Genomic DNA, 16,652 nt, shown 5'->3' with positions numbered 1-16,652 from the left:
CTCCTCGTTCTCGTGTTGCTCCTCTGCTTTTGGTATTTTACTCAAATATCAGATATTTGATCCATGTCTGCTCCTCTATGACCCTGATTCTCTCTGACCCTGATTCTCTCTGACCCTGCTCTTCTATGACCCTGATTCTCTCTGACCATGCTCCTCTTTGACCCTGTTTCTTTTTGACCTTGTGCCGCCATATGACCCTGTTTCTCCGCTGTGTAACCCGGATTCTCCTCTCTCCGACCTTTATTCTCTCTGACCCTGTTTCTCCTCTTTTATTTGACCCCACTTCTCTCTGACCCTGCTGCTCTCTGACCCTGTTTCTCCTTTTTGACCCTGCTTCTTTCTGACCCTATTATTCTCTGACCCTGTTTCGCCTCTTTATTTGACCCTGCTTCTTTCTGACCCCATTTGTTTCTGACCCTGTTTCTCCTCTTTTTGACCCTGCTCCTCTCTGACCCTGTTATTCTCTGACCCTGTTTCTTTTTGAAACTGCTCCTCTCTGACCCTGACCCTCTCTGACCCTGTTTCTCTCTGACCCTGTTATTCTCGGACCCTATTGCTCTTTAACCCTGTTTCTCTCTGACCTTTTTTTCTCTCTGACCCTGCTGTTCTCTGACCCTGCTCCTCTCTGACCCTGTTTTTCTCTGACCCTGTTTCTTTCTGACCCTGTTTCTCTCTTTGACCCTGTTTCTCCCTCAGGGTGAAGAAGCTGAGGGAGACGCTGGTGGCCGTGCAGCAGCTGGATAAAAACATGAGCAGCCTGCGGTCGTGGCTGGCTCACATCGAGACCGAGCTCTCCAGACCCATCGTCTACGACACCTGTGACGACCTGGAGATCCAGAGGAAGCTCAACCAGCAGCAGGTGAGAGGGACACACACACACACACACACACACACACACACACACACACACACACACACACACACACACACACACACACACACACACACACACACACCATCCTCCTCTGTTGCTCAGACTAAAGAAAAGTATTCAGGCGTTTTTTCTGTAAAATCGAGCTGGAACAGTGTGACTCAGATTAGCCGGTGAGGAAATGAGGAAATGAGGAAAATGAGGAAAATGACAGCATGACTCACACGTTCATCTGCAGCGGTCTGTTTAAAGCTCACTGACAGTATCAGTGTCCGTCCTGCTGCCAGGGCCTCAGTGAGCTCTAAAGCTGGACTGTCAGACCTCACTGACCCCCTTCCTCTCCAGAGACGCAGCGAGCCGACACATGAGCTGCTCCAGCTTCATTTAAAGTCTTCGTAATCACAGGAACATTAAAGTAAAGCACATACACAAACACAGAGAGCTGAACCCTGTTTTCCTGACGTGTGTTTGCAGGATCTGCAGCGGGACATAGAGAAACACAGCACCGGCGTGGCGTCTGTGCTGAACCTGTGCGAAGTCCTCCTGCACGACTGCGACGCCTGCTCCACGGAGACGGAGTGCGACTCCATCCAGCAGGCCACGCGAGGGCTGGACCGGCGCTGGAGGAACATCTGCGCCATGTCCATGGAGCGGAGGCTGAAGTCAGTGCCTCAGACCAGACTCTGCAGATCATTGTTTCACAATAACCACGATCAAAGTCTTTAACGATATGAATCTGACGCTGACGCCTGGTTTCTCCCTGCAGGATCGAGGAGACCTGGAGGCTGTGGCAGAAGTTTCTGGATGATTTCTCCAGGTTTGAGGATTGGCTGAAGACCTCAGAAAGAACAGCAGCTCTGCCCAACTCCTCCGGGGTGCTCTACACGGTCGCTAAGGAGGAGCTGAAGAAGTTTGAGGTGTGTTTGACTTTTTTACTCAAAATATGAACTAAAACATTAAACACTGTGTGCACGTCAGCTGGAAAGTGCAAAAATCCCCACAGAGGCAGATATTTCTCCTCTTCAGACATTACACTGAATAACTCTGTGAACAGAAAGTGTCACTGCACGATACACAAACACAGAGGGAAGAAAAACGGTGTCGTGTTGCTGAAAGCTCGGCTGCACAGCTGCTGCTGTCGGTCTCTGTGCACGTGCTCATTCCTGCAGACTGAGTCTGAGACTGGACCACAGAGATCTGCTGAGTCTGTGCCTGGAGAGGGTTTTAGTCCAACACTGAAAACATTAGAGACATATTACATGTAGTAAATATTTATTCATCAGTTTGTGTCTAATTTATTTTTTCTTTCTTGTGCAGGAAAAAAAAAGTTGTATTAACATTTTTTAATCTTTATATTTTTAAAAACCTTTTATCGTCATTATGTTTTGACATTCAATACAAATCTTTTAAATTCAATGCAAGTAAAAAATTTTACATTTTTTGTAAGTGATATGGTATCAAAAAATATGCGTCCCCCAGCTTTGTGACAATAAATAAATAAATGAATAAATAAATAGAAAGATAAATATATGAATTGAAAGATAAATAAATAATTTTATAAATACATAAATAAATATAAATAAATAAATAAAGAGTAAAATGGATAAAAAATAAATGAGTAGATAAATAAAAACATAAATAAATAACTAAATAACTAAACAAATAGAAAGATAGGAAGATAAATAAATAAATTGATAAATAGATATATAAGTTGATAAATACATAATAAATGAGTAAATAGAAAGATAAATATATAAATTGATAGATAAAGAAATAATTTTATAGATACATAAATCTATAAATAAATAAATAAATAGATAGAAAGATAAATAAATTGATAAATAAATATATATGTTGACAAATAAATAAATAAAAGAGTGGATAAATAAATACACAAATAAATAAAACAATCAAAAAATGAAAATAAAAATTACAATACAACACACAAAGATGCATGTTTTTTAATTATTCAAAGTAAACAGAGGTAAAATTGATGGATCTGTTAAAAAAATTCAGTAATTTTTTTCCAACAAGATCTTCTTCCTTTTTTCTTAAGTTTTTAATATCTTCAATACAAACAAGCTAATTAAATATATAAATTGAAATAAAATAAAACTTAAGAGAAAGAGAAGAAGAGTCAAATAAGAAACAACAGAGAAAGAGAAACAAACTAATAATGATAATAATAATAATTTAAAAAATGGATACCTAACTAAACCTTTGTTTTCTACCTGTAGTAAATATCCATTAATCAATTTGAGTCGTGTTTATTTTCTGCCTCAGGCCTTCCAGCGCCAGGTCCAGGAGTGTCTGACCCAGCTCGAGCTCATCAACAAACAGTACCGCCGTCTGGCCCGAGAGAACCGCACCGACTCCTCCTGCAGACTACGAGAAATGGTGCATGATGGGAACAAGCGCTGGGATAACTTGCAGAAGAGGGTGGCAGCCATCCTACGCAGGCTCAAGGTAAAACAACCAGAGATGCTTCGGGTAAAAAGAAATAATTTAGAGATAAAGACAGAAACCGTGAAGCATGGCGCCCTCTGTTTGTCCCGCAGCACTTCATCGGACAGCGAGAGGAGTTTGAGACGGCGCGGGACAGCATCCTGGTGTGGCTGACGGAGATGGACCTCCAGCTGACCAACATCGAGCACTTCTCCGAGTGTGACGTTCAGGCCAAGATCAAACAGCTCAGGGTGAGACGGACGCCGCGCACGCCGCTTTTCTTTCACAAGAGACGAATCTGTCTATGAGCAAATCAGTCAATGAAAAACAAAACGTGTGTGTGTGTGTTTCAGGCGTTCCAGCAGGAGATCTACCTGAACACGGGGAAGATCGAGCTGGTGTTCAGACAGGGCGAAGCTCTGATCGAGAAGAGCGAACCTCTGGACGCCGCCGTCATCGAGGAGGAGCTGGAGGAGCTGCAGAGATACTGTCAGGAGGTGTTTGGACGAGTCGACAGATACTACAAGAAACTCACACGACTGCCTGTGAGTTCACACACACACACACACACACACACACGCACACACACGCAGTCAGCTTAACCCAGGGGTCTGCTACCTTAACTTTCAAAGGAGCTGTTAGCCTCAGCTCAGTTGGATCAAAGTTGTTCAGGAGAAACAAAATCTAGTTTTTCTTCACTATAAAGACCAGAAACTGTATTAAATTTTAAACAAAGTAAAGTTCTAAATAAAGTGAATAAGTATCTAAACAATGGGTTTTTTGTGTTTATAAAATTGTACGAGATGTCTCATTTGTAATTTTTGGATAATATTGCAATTGTTTTAGAAAAAATCATCAATTTGTAATATAGATAGGATAAATCTGCAAAATTTAAACAAAAAAAATTGCTAAATTTTCATAAATTAAAAAAAAAAAATAGAATTAGAATTTCAAAGTTTTTCAAAATTACCAGAAAATTCTTATATCCAAGATTTGCAAATTTTGCATAAAAAAGTGAAAAGTCTGAATAAAGTGAATAATTATCTAAACAATGGGTTTTTGTGTTTATAAAATTGTACGAGATGTCTCAATTTTTTATTTTTTATTTTTTTTTGCAATTTAATGCCCGAAAAAAATAATCAATTTGTAATGTAAATTAAATTAATTTGCAAAATTTAAAATTTTAAAAAATTGCCAGAATTTCATTAATTTAGAAAAAAATATTATAATTTTAAAGTTTTGCAAAAGTTATAGAACATTCTTAAGATATCAAAGATTTGCTATTTTTTGAAACAAAATTGTTTAATTTAAATAATGTGCAAAAAAATTCAGAAATCCAAAAAAAAATGAAATTCACAAAAATTTTATAAATCAAAAGAAAAATAAGACTTGTAAATTCAAAGTTTTGCTAAATTTATAGAACATTCTTAAGATATCAAAAATTTGCTATAAAAAATCATTTAATTTAAATAATATGCAAAAAAAAATTCAGAAATCTAAAAAAATGAAATTCACAAAAATTTCAAAAATTTGCAAAAATATTTTTTAAAAATTGTAGTTTTTCAAACAATTTGGAAACATTCCAGAAAATTGAAAATTGAAAATTTGCAAAAAATAAAAATTAAAAAATTAAAAGCTTTATTGAGACATGGGATGAAGATTCAGTTCAACAAAATGTTAACGCAGGAATTTTTTTTTAGTGTCAGTGTCTTTAACCATCAATACCCTCTGTTAGAAAATTAAAAAAAAATAATAGGTTGAAGACCCTTGGTTTAAACATTGGGGTTTCATGTGTTTGTTCCTGTGTTTGCTGTAAGAAAGGAAACAAGTGGTCTGTGTTCTCAGTTAACAGCTCACAGCTGTCGTCCCTTGCCGCGGTGTGAACATGTGTCTGACATAGTTTCACAGTGACACCTGCTGGTGACACCTGCTGACCTCACACCACCTCACAAACTGAGTTGCACCCCTCATATCTCCACGTTTCCTTCTCTAACTCCTCTCCGTTGTCTCCCTCAGCTGGCCGACGACGAGCTCGACGGCTCGGACAGAGAGCTGGACATGGAGGAGGGCGCCGACCTCTCCGAGCTGCAGTGGGGCGACCCCGCTCTCCCTCGACCTTCCAGCCGCCCGGCTTCAGGTACGGCCGCCCTCGCCCGGGCCGACCGCTCGGGGCGCGACACCCCAGCCAGTGTAGACTCCATCCCCTTAGAGTGGGACCACGACTACGACCTGAGCAGAGACCTGGAGAGCCCCGGGGGACGCCGGGAGAGGAGACGAGTGCAGGAGGAGGAGGAGGAGGAGGAGGAGTACCTGAGGACGGCTGCTGCAGCGCTGTCAGGTCAGAGCAGGACGTCTTCATACAGACACATCGCTTTTTGATACCTGGGTTTGGTGACGTTACAGGAAGTTCTCAGGAACTTTGTGTTTAGTTCTTCAAACAGCAGCGGCGTTGATTCTGTGGTTTATCTTAAAACGTGATTTCAGCGTAAACAAACGTGACAGACGAACAGGAAGAAGCACTGACGGTTGTTTTCAGCCTCTTTAATTGAAAAAAAAACACTCAAAAAGAAAAACAATAAAGGAAAAAGCCCTCATTGGTCAGTCCGCTGAGTCACCTTCCTGATTGGCTCTGCTCCAGAACTCGTGACATCACACACTGAGCATGCTCAGCTCCCCTCAGAGTAAACCACACACTACAGGATTTACAGTCCCAAATATTAAACATGTTCATAATCTATGATCTCTCAATCAGACAAAACCATCCGGTCTTTGTTGGCTTTGACCACTAGGGGGCAGATTAGGACAAAAACCAGCCCCATTGTTCCTCCTGTAATATATATCCGTCTTAACATGGTGGTTCCAACCTTTCTCAACTCAGGGCCCACTTTAAAGTCTCAAAAATTGTCCACATCAATACGGAGTCCGTACAATGCCTTTATTCTCTAAGCAGTTTTTTAAATTAAAGATTAAATTATCTCTGAAAAAAAAAGAGGAAAAGTAAAATAAAAAGAAAATTTGATCATTTTTGATTTTCTTTTAAACTTAACTGAGTTTTAACATTTAGAACATTATTTCTTTTATATTTTTAATTGTTATATTATTGCAAGAGATGCATCCAACTTTTCCAAAACCAATTCTGATACCAGTCTGATACCAGTGTCAGATAATAACCTGCATACTCACTGTGGGATCAGTCTGGTAATGTTTTGGATAAAAGGCAAAAATTAGTATGGAATAACTGGAGTTAATATTTATTTAAATATAAAATATTTAAATATTTAGCAGCAAAACCAAGCTTCAGAATGAACAGAAGCTACTTTTCAGTTGTAAAATTTTACACCCTTTAGACTGGTGATGCAGCAAAAAACAAAGAAAGTGAATCAGAGGAAATGTTTCAAATCAGGGAGCTGAGAGCGCAGGTAACAACAGGTATAGATCTGGTTACCTGGGTCATTCCCATCAATACTGATCCAGCTTTGAGGGACACCAGGACCAGGACTCAGGATCAGGAATCGGGAGTGCCTAATTAATCCCAGGTGAAAATGTTGTATTACCATTGCTCTTTACACAGTACAGTAGGTGGAAATAAGATGAATAGGGACATAGAATAAAATAAGTATTAAGTTTACAAAATAAATAACCAATTAAGTATCAGTAAGAAACCAGATAAAACAGAATGTTACACTTAGATACCAGGATCAATATCAGTGCATCCCTAATAATTGAATAATAATTAAAAATCAAACTATTTTTTAAATGACTTGGCGGCCCACTGGTGATACCCTCGTGGCCCTCTGGTGGGTCGCAACCCACAGGTTGGGAACCACTGACACATTTTCATTTCTGAATTAATTTAACTTTTAGGAATCAGTTTGCATTTTCTGTCAGTAGAAAAAGTAGATCTGAAGATCCAGGTCTGGCATCAGGACTTTGGTCTTACTGAAAACCGGCTCTGGTTGGACCCTGTTGGACCCTGACATCTCAAAGTGTTTTTGTGTCTCTCCCCAGACGTAGTTATCCCAGAGAGTCCAGAGGCCTACATAAAACTGACTGAGAGCACGCTGAAATCCTCGTCTGGTAGGAAAATCAGGGTGTTACAGCATGAAACAGGTCCAAACTAAAACCCCGAAACCAGGACGCTCCTCTAGACCTGCATGTCTGAACTAAAACCCCGGACCAGGGTGCTCCTCTAGACCTGCATGTCTAAACTAAAACCCCAAACCAGGACGCTCCTCTAGACCTGCATGTCCAAACTAAAACCCCAAACCAGGACGCTCCTCTAGACCTGCATGCCCCACCCTATAAAACGCCATGGCTGCATGCTGGAGCGCAGACGTCATTTCACCCTAACACCATCTCTAACGCGTTGCTCCTCCTGACGTGGTTCAGCTCCTCAGACTAATGCATGACCTCACAGCGTGGGTTTAGCAGCAGCTGCATGCTAACAGGAGGAAAACGGTCGTCATGGCGATGTTTACCCCCCCCAGCTTTACTTATGCTGCAGGTGTCTCTGTGCAGGTGAGCCAGGTCAGCTGGAGGCCAGTCTCAGACAGCTGGACCAGGCGCTGGACGCAGGACGCTTCCACCTCCAGCAGAGAGAGGCCGCCAACAGCTCCAGCCCCGACGTGGACTCCACCTACATGGGCTACGTGAGTCCTGATCCTGATCTTTCTGAGTCTTAGTCCCAGACTAACGTAAAATATGTATGGGATAAACCTGATGGAGTTATTATTACATACTTACAGGTTAACCAAACATTATCCTGACTGTTAGCATGCTAACTACAAACAACCTTAAACTTTCTGTTTAAACGACCTGTGAGGTTTTAGTTTGGGTCATTTTTACAAGTTAATATTTTATATTTTATCTTTTTTTTTAAATTATGATCTATTTGTATCAGGCTTTATGAGCTAACAGTGTTTTTGTCCATATTGTGTTTAACATTGTTCATAGAGATCATGAAAAGAAAAGGTTTTTGAACATTTTCTTTTTTTTTAATTCTTTTTTTATTAAAATGCTGTCATTATATCACTTTTCAGTGCTTCTCAGATACAATTTTTCCTTTACTTATTTATTTATTTATTTTTATTTTTATTTTTTTTTACCAAAACACAACATTGATTAGATAAAATAACATTTGGCTAATAAACATGGTAAATCAAATGGAAACAAAATATCCTTATCATTTTAAATTAAAAAATATATATATGTATGAAACTACTATTACAAATGACTCAACAAAAAAAAAATCCAATAACATTTTTTTTCTTGTCAGTTTAGAAATCTGTCACATGGTCCCTCTAGACCTTGTGCAAAATGTCTTTTTAGTTAACATCAATAATAATCTAACGAGAGGGCCAGAATAAAAAAATGTGATACACAAAATAAAAGTAAACGGAGAAATAATAGATGTTTTTTTAAGTAATTTTTAAAAAATGAATAAATTACTTATAGAAGACTTGGCTTAAGAATCATAAATCAGAAATAATGATAATGAGAATAATTTTAAATATATATATATATATATATATATATATATATATATATATATATATATATATATATATATATATATATATATATATATATATATATATATGTATATATATATATATATATATATATATATATATATATACACACATATTAATATATTTTTATATATGTATGTGTGTATATATATATATATATATATATATATATATATATATATATATATATATATATATATATATATATATATATATATATATATATATATATATATATATTTATTTAAACACTCATGATATTAACCATAAAATGTACAATAACAATACGTGTGAACCAATGGGATGACAACTAACCTGTTTTGTAACAAAATACAACTTTGTTTTTTTTTGTGATCTCTGTTTAATTTTGCCAAAGTTCTTCAAATTGATCCAGTTCTTATCTGAGCGAGTACAACAGTTTTTCCATGGTTTAGATTTTTTTGCTTCACTTTAACCCAGTCCTTGACCTTAGGTGTCTCTGTAGGAAGCTACACTGAAAAAACTGAAATCTTATCAAGTGTTTTTGTCTTTTTTTAAGTCAAAAATGTTTTATTATACTGGGTTTGAGCCACATTCAACTGGTCTGTCCAGAAAAATGTCTGATTTTAAGTTATTCATATACAAAAATGAAGTCTGAGTGTTTGTAATGAGTCAAAAAAAATCTGCCAATGGAAGAAGAAAAATTTGCTAAAAAAATTGGATCAAGATTAAAATAATGTCTCATCACAAGTAACTTTTTTCTGGCTCAAATGAAAGTGGAAGAGTAGCTGGAATAATGGTCTCTGTACTCCTCTGGATCTCCAGTCAGTCTGGGTTCATTAAGGGACCGTCCCAAAACATATGACAGGGACTGGTCCTCCCCACAGCCTCTCCAACACCTCAGGGTTTTTCTCCAACCAAACTGTTTCCATGACAGGAAGCAGGTTGTTTCATAAAATATCTGAATGTTTATTAACACACGTGGATGAATTTTCCTCCAGATGCGTCTGATGGGAGAGTGTCGAGGCAGCATCGACGCCGTGAAGAGAGCAGAGGACGAGCTGACTGAGGACGAGAGCGACGTGCCGGGACTCATCAACCCCACCAGCACCGACGTTCAGAGCGCAGGTCGGTCTCACACACACACACACACACACACACACAGAAACAGCTCCTCCCTCGTCCCAACCCCACACCGAGCTGATCCTCCGTCTCCCTGCAGGTGTGATCGAGCGCTGGGAGCTGATCCAGGCTCAGTCTCTGAGCGAGAAGCACAGACGCAAACAGAACCTGCAGCAGTGGCAGCAGCTGATCTCAGACCTGCAGACCATGAGGGCCTGGCTGGGTCAGTCCGAGGCCGAGCTGAGTCAGCTGAGGGGGCTGGAGGTCAGCACGGACATACACACCATCCAGCAGAGGATCAAGAAGCTCAAGGTGTGTGTGATGACGTCAAACTGCAGGAGAGGATTCCTCATTTTCTCACATTTAGAGTTTGGATTATTAGACTGAGTTTTTATTTTTGTCTTTTTGTTTATCATAATTTTATATTTATTATTTTATATTATATTTAAAAAGCTCTACTTCCCATTAAAAGTCTTTCCAGTTTTCCTCACACACACACACAGACACAGGAAGGTGTTGGAGTCCATGGTCCAGCTGCTGCTGCCTGTAAAGTGTTTGGTCTTCTATAAATACTCTCTGAAGCCTGATAACGGATATTTAACACGTCACACACACTCACAGCATCAGACTGAGTCTGGCTCTGCTCCTGGTCGAGTGGCGCTGTAAATAATCTCTGTTTCTGTTTCTGTTTTTCTCCCGTCAGGAGCTGCTGAAGGGGATGGACGCCCACAAGTCCGAGGTGCTCTCCATCAACCTGAGCAGCGCAGACTTCCTCCAATCAGAGCCCGACTCTGAGGAGGCGTGGGAGCTCAGGGACGGGCTGAAGGAGATGAACGCTCGCTGGGATCGACTCGGCGCCTCTCTGGAGGACTGGAGGGAGGAGCTGCAGAGGGCGCTGATGCAGTGTCAGGTACCAAAACACGACGACACACACTGAGTCCAGGAAGTGTGGCCAGGGATACCAGTCCTCACTGATTTCTGTGGAAAACAAAATGAATAGTTGAATAGTGAATTTATGAAACTGTAAATCTGATGTCTTAGTTTGTTATATTTAATTTATTATTTAAATTTGCTGAAATGTCATTGAATTTTGAAATTTCAAAAACTGATATTAATTTCAAAAGTATTTGGAATTTCAAAAAAAATTGCAAAAAGATTTCAAAATTTTAAAAATCTAGGAAATTCTAAAAAATGTAAGAATTTTTTTAAAGTAAATTCACAAAATTTGAAATTACAATTTTTTTTTTAATGAAAACAAATTGAAATTCAATAAATTTGCAAAAATTTTGAAATTTCTAAACTTTAAAAAATGCAAAAATAGTGCAAAAGTTTAAAATAGAAAAAATAAAAAAAATTAAGAAAAATTTAGTTTTTTTTTTAAAATTATAATTATATTATTAGCATAAACCTGAAGCCAATTATTTAAATACTGATGTTTTGATATTACTTTTATTTGCTTTTCTCTCACTCCTCTCTGTCGTTATGTAAGAGTTAAGCTGTAACACCATTAATTTAAATGGGGTCATGCCCCTACAGCAAGCATCCACGGGTAATTTTAAACCCAGAATAGGTTGCAGTAATGGTTTTTACCACTAGGTGGCTGTGATTTCGATATATATATATAATGTTCAGTAATGTGGATGGGAGATCATCAAAGGATTCTGACAATTTGAAGCATATGTACAGGTGTTTATTGGAGTAAATATCACTTTTGACCAATAGGTGGCGCTTTTACACTCACCGTAATGCATGTTTGTATGAGTCCAGAGTGGGACTGTAATGAAATAAGTTAATTTTGAAACAGATTACAGATACATAAAGAAAACACTACTATGCATTTCCAGAGGGTGGTGCTATTGCAGTGGCAGAGTTTTGAGCTTATACGTGTGTTGGGAGCTGGACTCTGATAGTGCGTGTGAAATTTGAAGCAGATTGTAAATTTTATGGAAAAGTTCATGGAGCGATTTCAGAGTTTGATGTAGCGCCATAGACACAGCCTTACAGTACAGGACACAACCTGATCAGCGATGCTTTTAATCACTGAGTAAAACATATGTCTTCCTGCTTACAGTAGGGGGAGCTGTACTTCAAGCTGAGAGCTTTTAAGGTTTTCATTCGGTCAAAAAATCGTTAACTTTGGCGGTTGTTTGTGGCCACATCAATTAAGTTTCCAAAAATCCTTTCATAGCTTTTAATCATCAATGTGTGAAGTTTACACAAAACAAGTTTGAAGATGATCTGAAAAAAACTGTGGGACAAGTTCGTCCAAATACGTGCTCTATAAATCGTCAAAATACAACATTGAACTCCAATTTCCCAACTTCCTGTTCGGGATTCACTGTGGTTGGGAGACTGAGTTTTTTGTAGGGTAACCATGACGGTATGCACCAAAAAATTCAGGCCTGTAGCTGAAAGTTTTAAGTCAGTAGGGGGCGCAATGGAGCATGTATTAGCATGTTAGCTCTGGATTCATACATTTTTCACTGTGAATTTTCTTACACATTTCGTTACGACTTTTAAGAAATTGAAGACAAGCAGTTTGGTCAAGGTTTCAGGAGGATCTTGCTGCTCCTGGGGTCGAGCTCAGGCCCTAATAAAGGGCGAAGACGTCATTTTTTACTGGATTCTTTCGGTCATATCTCCAAAAAGAGATCGAAGCCCTCTCATTAGTTTCCTGAACATGAACGTTAAACTTTCTCATCTTTCCTCTCAGGAGTTTCACGAGATGAGCCACGGTCTGCTGCTCTGGTTGGAGAACATCGACCGCAGGAGGAACCAGGTCGTACCGATTCCTCCCAAAGTGGATCGAGAAACTTTACGAGCTCATCACAAAACTCTGACAGTACGTCTCTATTTCATGAGTTTCAGGAAACTGTCTCAAAGATTTGTCGTCATAAATAAAGCTGCTCAAAATGGTCAGATGAACGTCTTTTTCCTGATTCCTCGCCCTCTTCTTTCAGCAAATCAAGCGCGAGCTGCTGGACTCGCAGCACAAAGTCTCGTCTCTGCAGGAGCTCTCGGCCCAGCTGCTGGTCAATACCAAGCCGCAGACGGTGACGCTGCAGCCGGTCTCGGAGCCGGTCTCGGAGCAGGTCTGGGATCAGGGCAGCGAGCGTCTGGAGGCTCAGGAGAAGGTGCACGTGATCCTGAACAGGCTGAGGCTGCTCCTGAGGGAGGTCAGCTCGGACCTGGAGGGTCTGGAGAGGAGGCTGGAGGCTGCAGACCAGCAGGTCAGAAAGCGCCGGATGGTTCAGAGTCAGAGGAGTTTCACTCAGGTCTGATGTTTTACTGACTGCTGCTGCTCTGACTGGTTTTCAGGATGGTGTACTGCCCCCTGCTGGTGGCGTGGAAACCTGTGGATCAGCTGCTCCTGTGACAGCGGCGTCCGTCCAGAGTCGGAAACGATTGGTAATGTCCTCTCTCATGTCGTCCAGCAGGGGGAGTAGACACTCTGCTGTATCACAGATCCTAACCCCCCCCTCAGAGTCAGGGTGACCAGGTGTTCACTTCCTGCAGGACGTCCCACAAACTGAGACCACGATCCTGCTCCTGCTTTTCTCTGAAAACACCACTTTCATCAGCTGAAGGAGGTGCACTGTAAAAATCTGACATTTAATCAAGTGTTTTTGTCTCATTTTAAGTAAAAATTGATTTCTTATAGTTAAAAAAAATCTGCCAATGGAACAAGAGAAATTTTCTCTGAAATTGTCTTAAAACTGGAAAAATATCTTAATACAAGAAACTTTTCTCTTCTTCCATTGGCAGATTATTTACTTGTTAAAACAATTCAGACAATTTGTCTTTAAATAGCTTGAAATCAGAAATTTTTCTGGACTGCTCAGGTGAATGTGGCTCAGATTAAGTCTGAAATGACATTTTATAATAAAAAAAGACAAAAACACTTGATAAAAGTTCAGTTTTTTGCAGTGTGAGAACGATGAGAAGTGACACACATCATGATGTAAAACCTTCAAGAAACGACAGAAAGTTAATACATTTTGCCTTTTTGTTTCCCGAAAAAAATTTAAAAGAATAAAAAAGAGCTGATACTCTAATTTTATACAGCAGGGGCAACGTTAGGGGTGGCCCCAAAGGTCCCAAGCCCACCCTGAACTTTTCTTTTAATTTTTATATTTTTAAATTGGTTTAAAATAGAGCATGGCAACATTTTAATTTGACAAGTAGATTTTTTTTTAGTTTAAATGAGGATCATTTTTTCTGTGACAAATGTATTCACTTGTCTTGGGAATTGGAAAATTTCATTAGAGCAGAAAATGCAGAAAAAAAGCGCAAATGTACAAACTATGTGTAACCAAACAAATTGTTTTCATACAAGTTTGGTCTCAGGTTTAGAGTCAGATAGACATTGTTTAAAATGTGAGGTCAGCATCTATAAATGATATCAAATTTAAGTATTCTTTAAAAACTGCTAAAATTTCGCAAATTTTTGAAATAACTATTTTTTTAATATTCACAATTTTTTTTTAATTTTAAAAATCAACCTCATTTTTGCAATGTTTTGATCTTCAACCTTTTCATTTTTCACAATTTTTTAAGTTGCAAATTATTACATTTCTTTTTATTTTGAAAATTTTTGCACTTTTTTCATCTTATAATTTTTTGAAATCCCTGAAATTTTCTGAAATTCCTACATTTCTTTTTTTCAATTTTTTTTTTTTTTTTTAATTTTATAAAATATTTATGGTTTTTTTTATTTATTTTTTTATTTTAAAAACTTTTCAAGATTTTAAAAACTTTAAAATTAATGACATTTTTTTTCTTTCTTCTTTTTTTTTCTTTTTTTTTTTACATTTTCTTTAAAGCCAAATAATATATATATATATATATATATATATATATATATATATATATATATATATATATATATATATATATATATATATATATATATATATATATATATATTTTTATATATATAAAACTTAGACATCAGATGTACTAATTCATAAATTCAACAGCCTTACAGTTAAGACGAGTTTTCACATGTATAGAATTGTATCCACTTTATAGCCTTTATTGTGAAGATAAAGCAGATTTCTTTTCTCCTGAATGACTTTAATCCAGCTGAGGTTAATCGTCTCCTCTGACAGTGAAGGTTTTTTGAGCCCTGCTCATGTGGATGTCAGCTCCTGGTCACCCTGCTCACAGATGGTCTAAAGTCTGTTCCCTGTAGAAGTCTTATAATAATCCTCTCTGACACCTCTTTGATTTTGATTTGATAGATTAATTCCCTCTTTTATTGATTTTTTGCTGCCCTCCCTGTTTGAAATGTTTTGCTGCCCATCACGTTGACCTGCCCAGAGTTTACAAGAAATCCTGGCTTTTCATTTCACAGTGAACGCTTTCTGGTTTGTTTGTATTTAAAATGTAGAGAAACACATTCCTCTTGTTTTATGAGCCGGTTAATGATTTAATTTTTAATAACTCTCCAGGTTTGAGTTTGAGAAGCCAGATTTCTTGGTCCTGAAAGTCGATCACTCGTCATCGGTTCTGTTGCCGCTCTTTGTTTGACGATGATTCCTCTCGTAGCCGAGTTTCGGCTCTTTGTTTGTTTTTGGTTTGTTTTCCTCTCATCTGAAGCTTGGTCTTTGTTTGCCTTTGACTGAAACATTTTTTCTTTCTTTTACCCCCCCCTGCTCATTGCGTGGTTCAGCCCCGAGGCAAAAGTAGTCAGGCCCACCCCGGACGCCCTGAGAGCGGCCCGCGCCACAGGTACCTCAACGCTGGACTCTAGAAACACGGGACGATGATGGAACAGAGGCCTGACAGCCAGCCTGATTTTAACAAACTAACGCATCATCATAGAATCAGCCAATCACAGCCTCTGTAGAGGAAACCAGGCGTCAGGGAAGCGTTGATTGCTTCAGACTCTTTGACTGATCCGGTTTCAGGCTTTGACCCACGTTCCATGATCCTCCCGCCCTCTAGAGACCTGTTGCCAGCTCTTAAACGAGGGGGGAGCGGCCTCCATCAGGCTGCTCCTCTTCTCCTTTAAATGTTTGATTTCACTGCTTCTCTCTGCTGCGCTCCTGCTGCTGCTGCGCTCCTGCTGCTCCTGCTGCTTGTTGAATGGCGTCATCACCTGCTCACATCTTTTCTGTTTGTTTCTGCCCCTCCTTCCTCAGAGTGACTGTAGTACCGTCCTCGCCCACTAGGTGGCCTCTCTGAGCCCCCTCCTCTGTTTCTTTCTCACGTTTGTTTTTTTTCTGCTCATGGTTAAAGCAGGAAGTGATGTAATAACTCCTGCTCATTTCTCCTCTTATCTTAACCCTTTTTTTCCCCTTTTTGTTTTTTCTCTAAATTTCTCATTTTTCAAACTTTCTCTGACTTCCATGAGTTTGTGTGTTTGTGGCGGTGATGTCTGTGTTTTTCTGATGGCGTCTGTTAAACGAGGAGCAGGCTCCTCTGAGACCCCGTGCTGTAGAGGCCGTGAGGAGCAGGGGACGGACGTGTCTGACCCTCCTGCGGCCTCTGCGGGGACGGTCTCAGTGAGATCTCTCCGTTTCCTCCTCCAGGCTCTGGGCTGTGGGAGTGGAAACCTCCAGGGAGGCGTTTGGCTCCTGCGTGTGTTTGGATGAGACGTGACATTGAACTCTCACACACTGAAGCCAGAGCGCCGAGCCTGCTGTCTCTGAGCGCCTGTTTCTGTACATGTGTGTGTGTGTGTGTAGATTAGTCTCTGT

General features: G+C 39.2%; 1 protein-coding gene across 2 annotated transcripts in view; it reads left to right on the top strand.

The window, feature by feature from the left end:
* Positions 1–16,652, top strand: part of syne1a (spectrin repeat containing, nuclear envelope 1a) — a 220,262-nt gene that overhangs the window by 200,511 nt on the left and 3,099 nt on the right. For both annotated transcript variants that reach the window (XM_074685622.1, XM_074685621.1), the window contains exons 131-146: positions 697–859; positions 1,346–1,533; positions 1,638–1,788; positions 3,155–3,337; positions 3,430–3,567; positions 3,670–3,861; positions 5,333–5,654; positions 7,325–7,393; positions 7,835–7,965; positions 9,828–9,954; positions 10,049–10,260; positions 10,652–10,858; positions 12,662–12,790; positions 12,909–13,178; positions 13,267–13,356; positions 15,623–15,681. In XM_074685622.1, coding sequence (XP_074541723.1) covers positions 697–859; positions 1,346–1,533; positions 1,638–1,788; positions 3,155–3,337; positions 3,430–3,567; positions 3,670–3,861; positions 5,333–5,654; positions 7,325–7,393; positions 7,835–7,965; positions 9,828–9,954; positions 10,049–10,260; positions 10,652–10,858; positions 12,662–12,790; positions 12,909–13,178; positions 13,267–13,356; positions 15,623–15,681 — 2,631 coding nt within the window. The remainder of the gene's footprint in view (positions 1–696; positions 860–1,345; positions 1,534–1,637; positions 1,789–3,154; positions 3,338–3,429; positions 3,568–3,669; positions 3,862–5,332; positions 5,655–7,324; positions 7,394–7,834; positions 7,966–9,827; positions 9,955–10,048; positions 10,261–10,651; positions 10,859–12,661; positions 12,791–12,908; positions 13,179–13,266; positions 13,357–15,622; positions 15,682–16,652) is intronic.

The sequence above is a fragment of the Halichoeres trimaculatus genome, unplaced genomic scaffold (assembly GCF_033239565.1).
Source record: "Halichoeres trimaculatus isolate MK-OKI-2021-1 unplaced genomic scaffold, fHalTri1.1 fHalTri1_scaffold_13, whole genome shotgun sequence".
Lineage (NCBI taxonomy): Eukaryota > Metazoa > Chordata > Actinopteri > Labriformes > Labridae > Halichoeres > Halichoeres trimaculatus.
The sequence above is the reverse complement of the archived record's forward strand: the minus strand, read 5'-3'. Positions and strand labels throughout refer to the sequence as shown.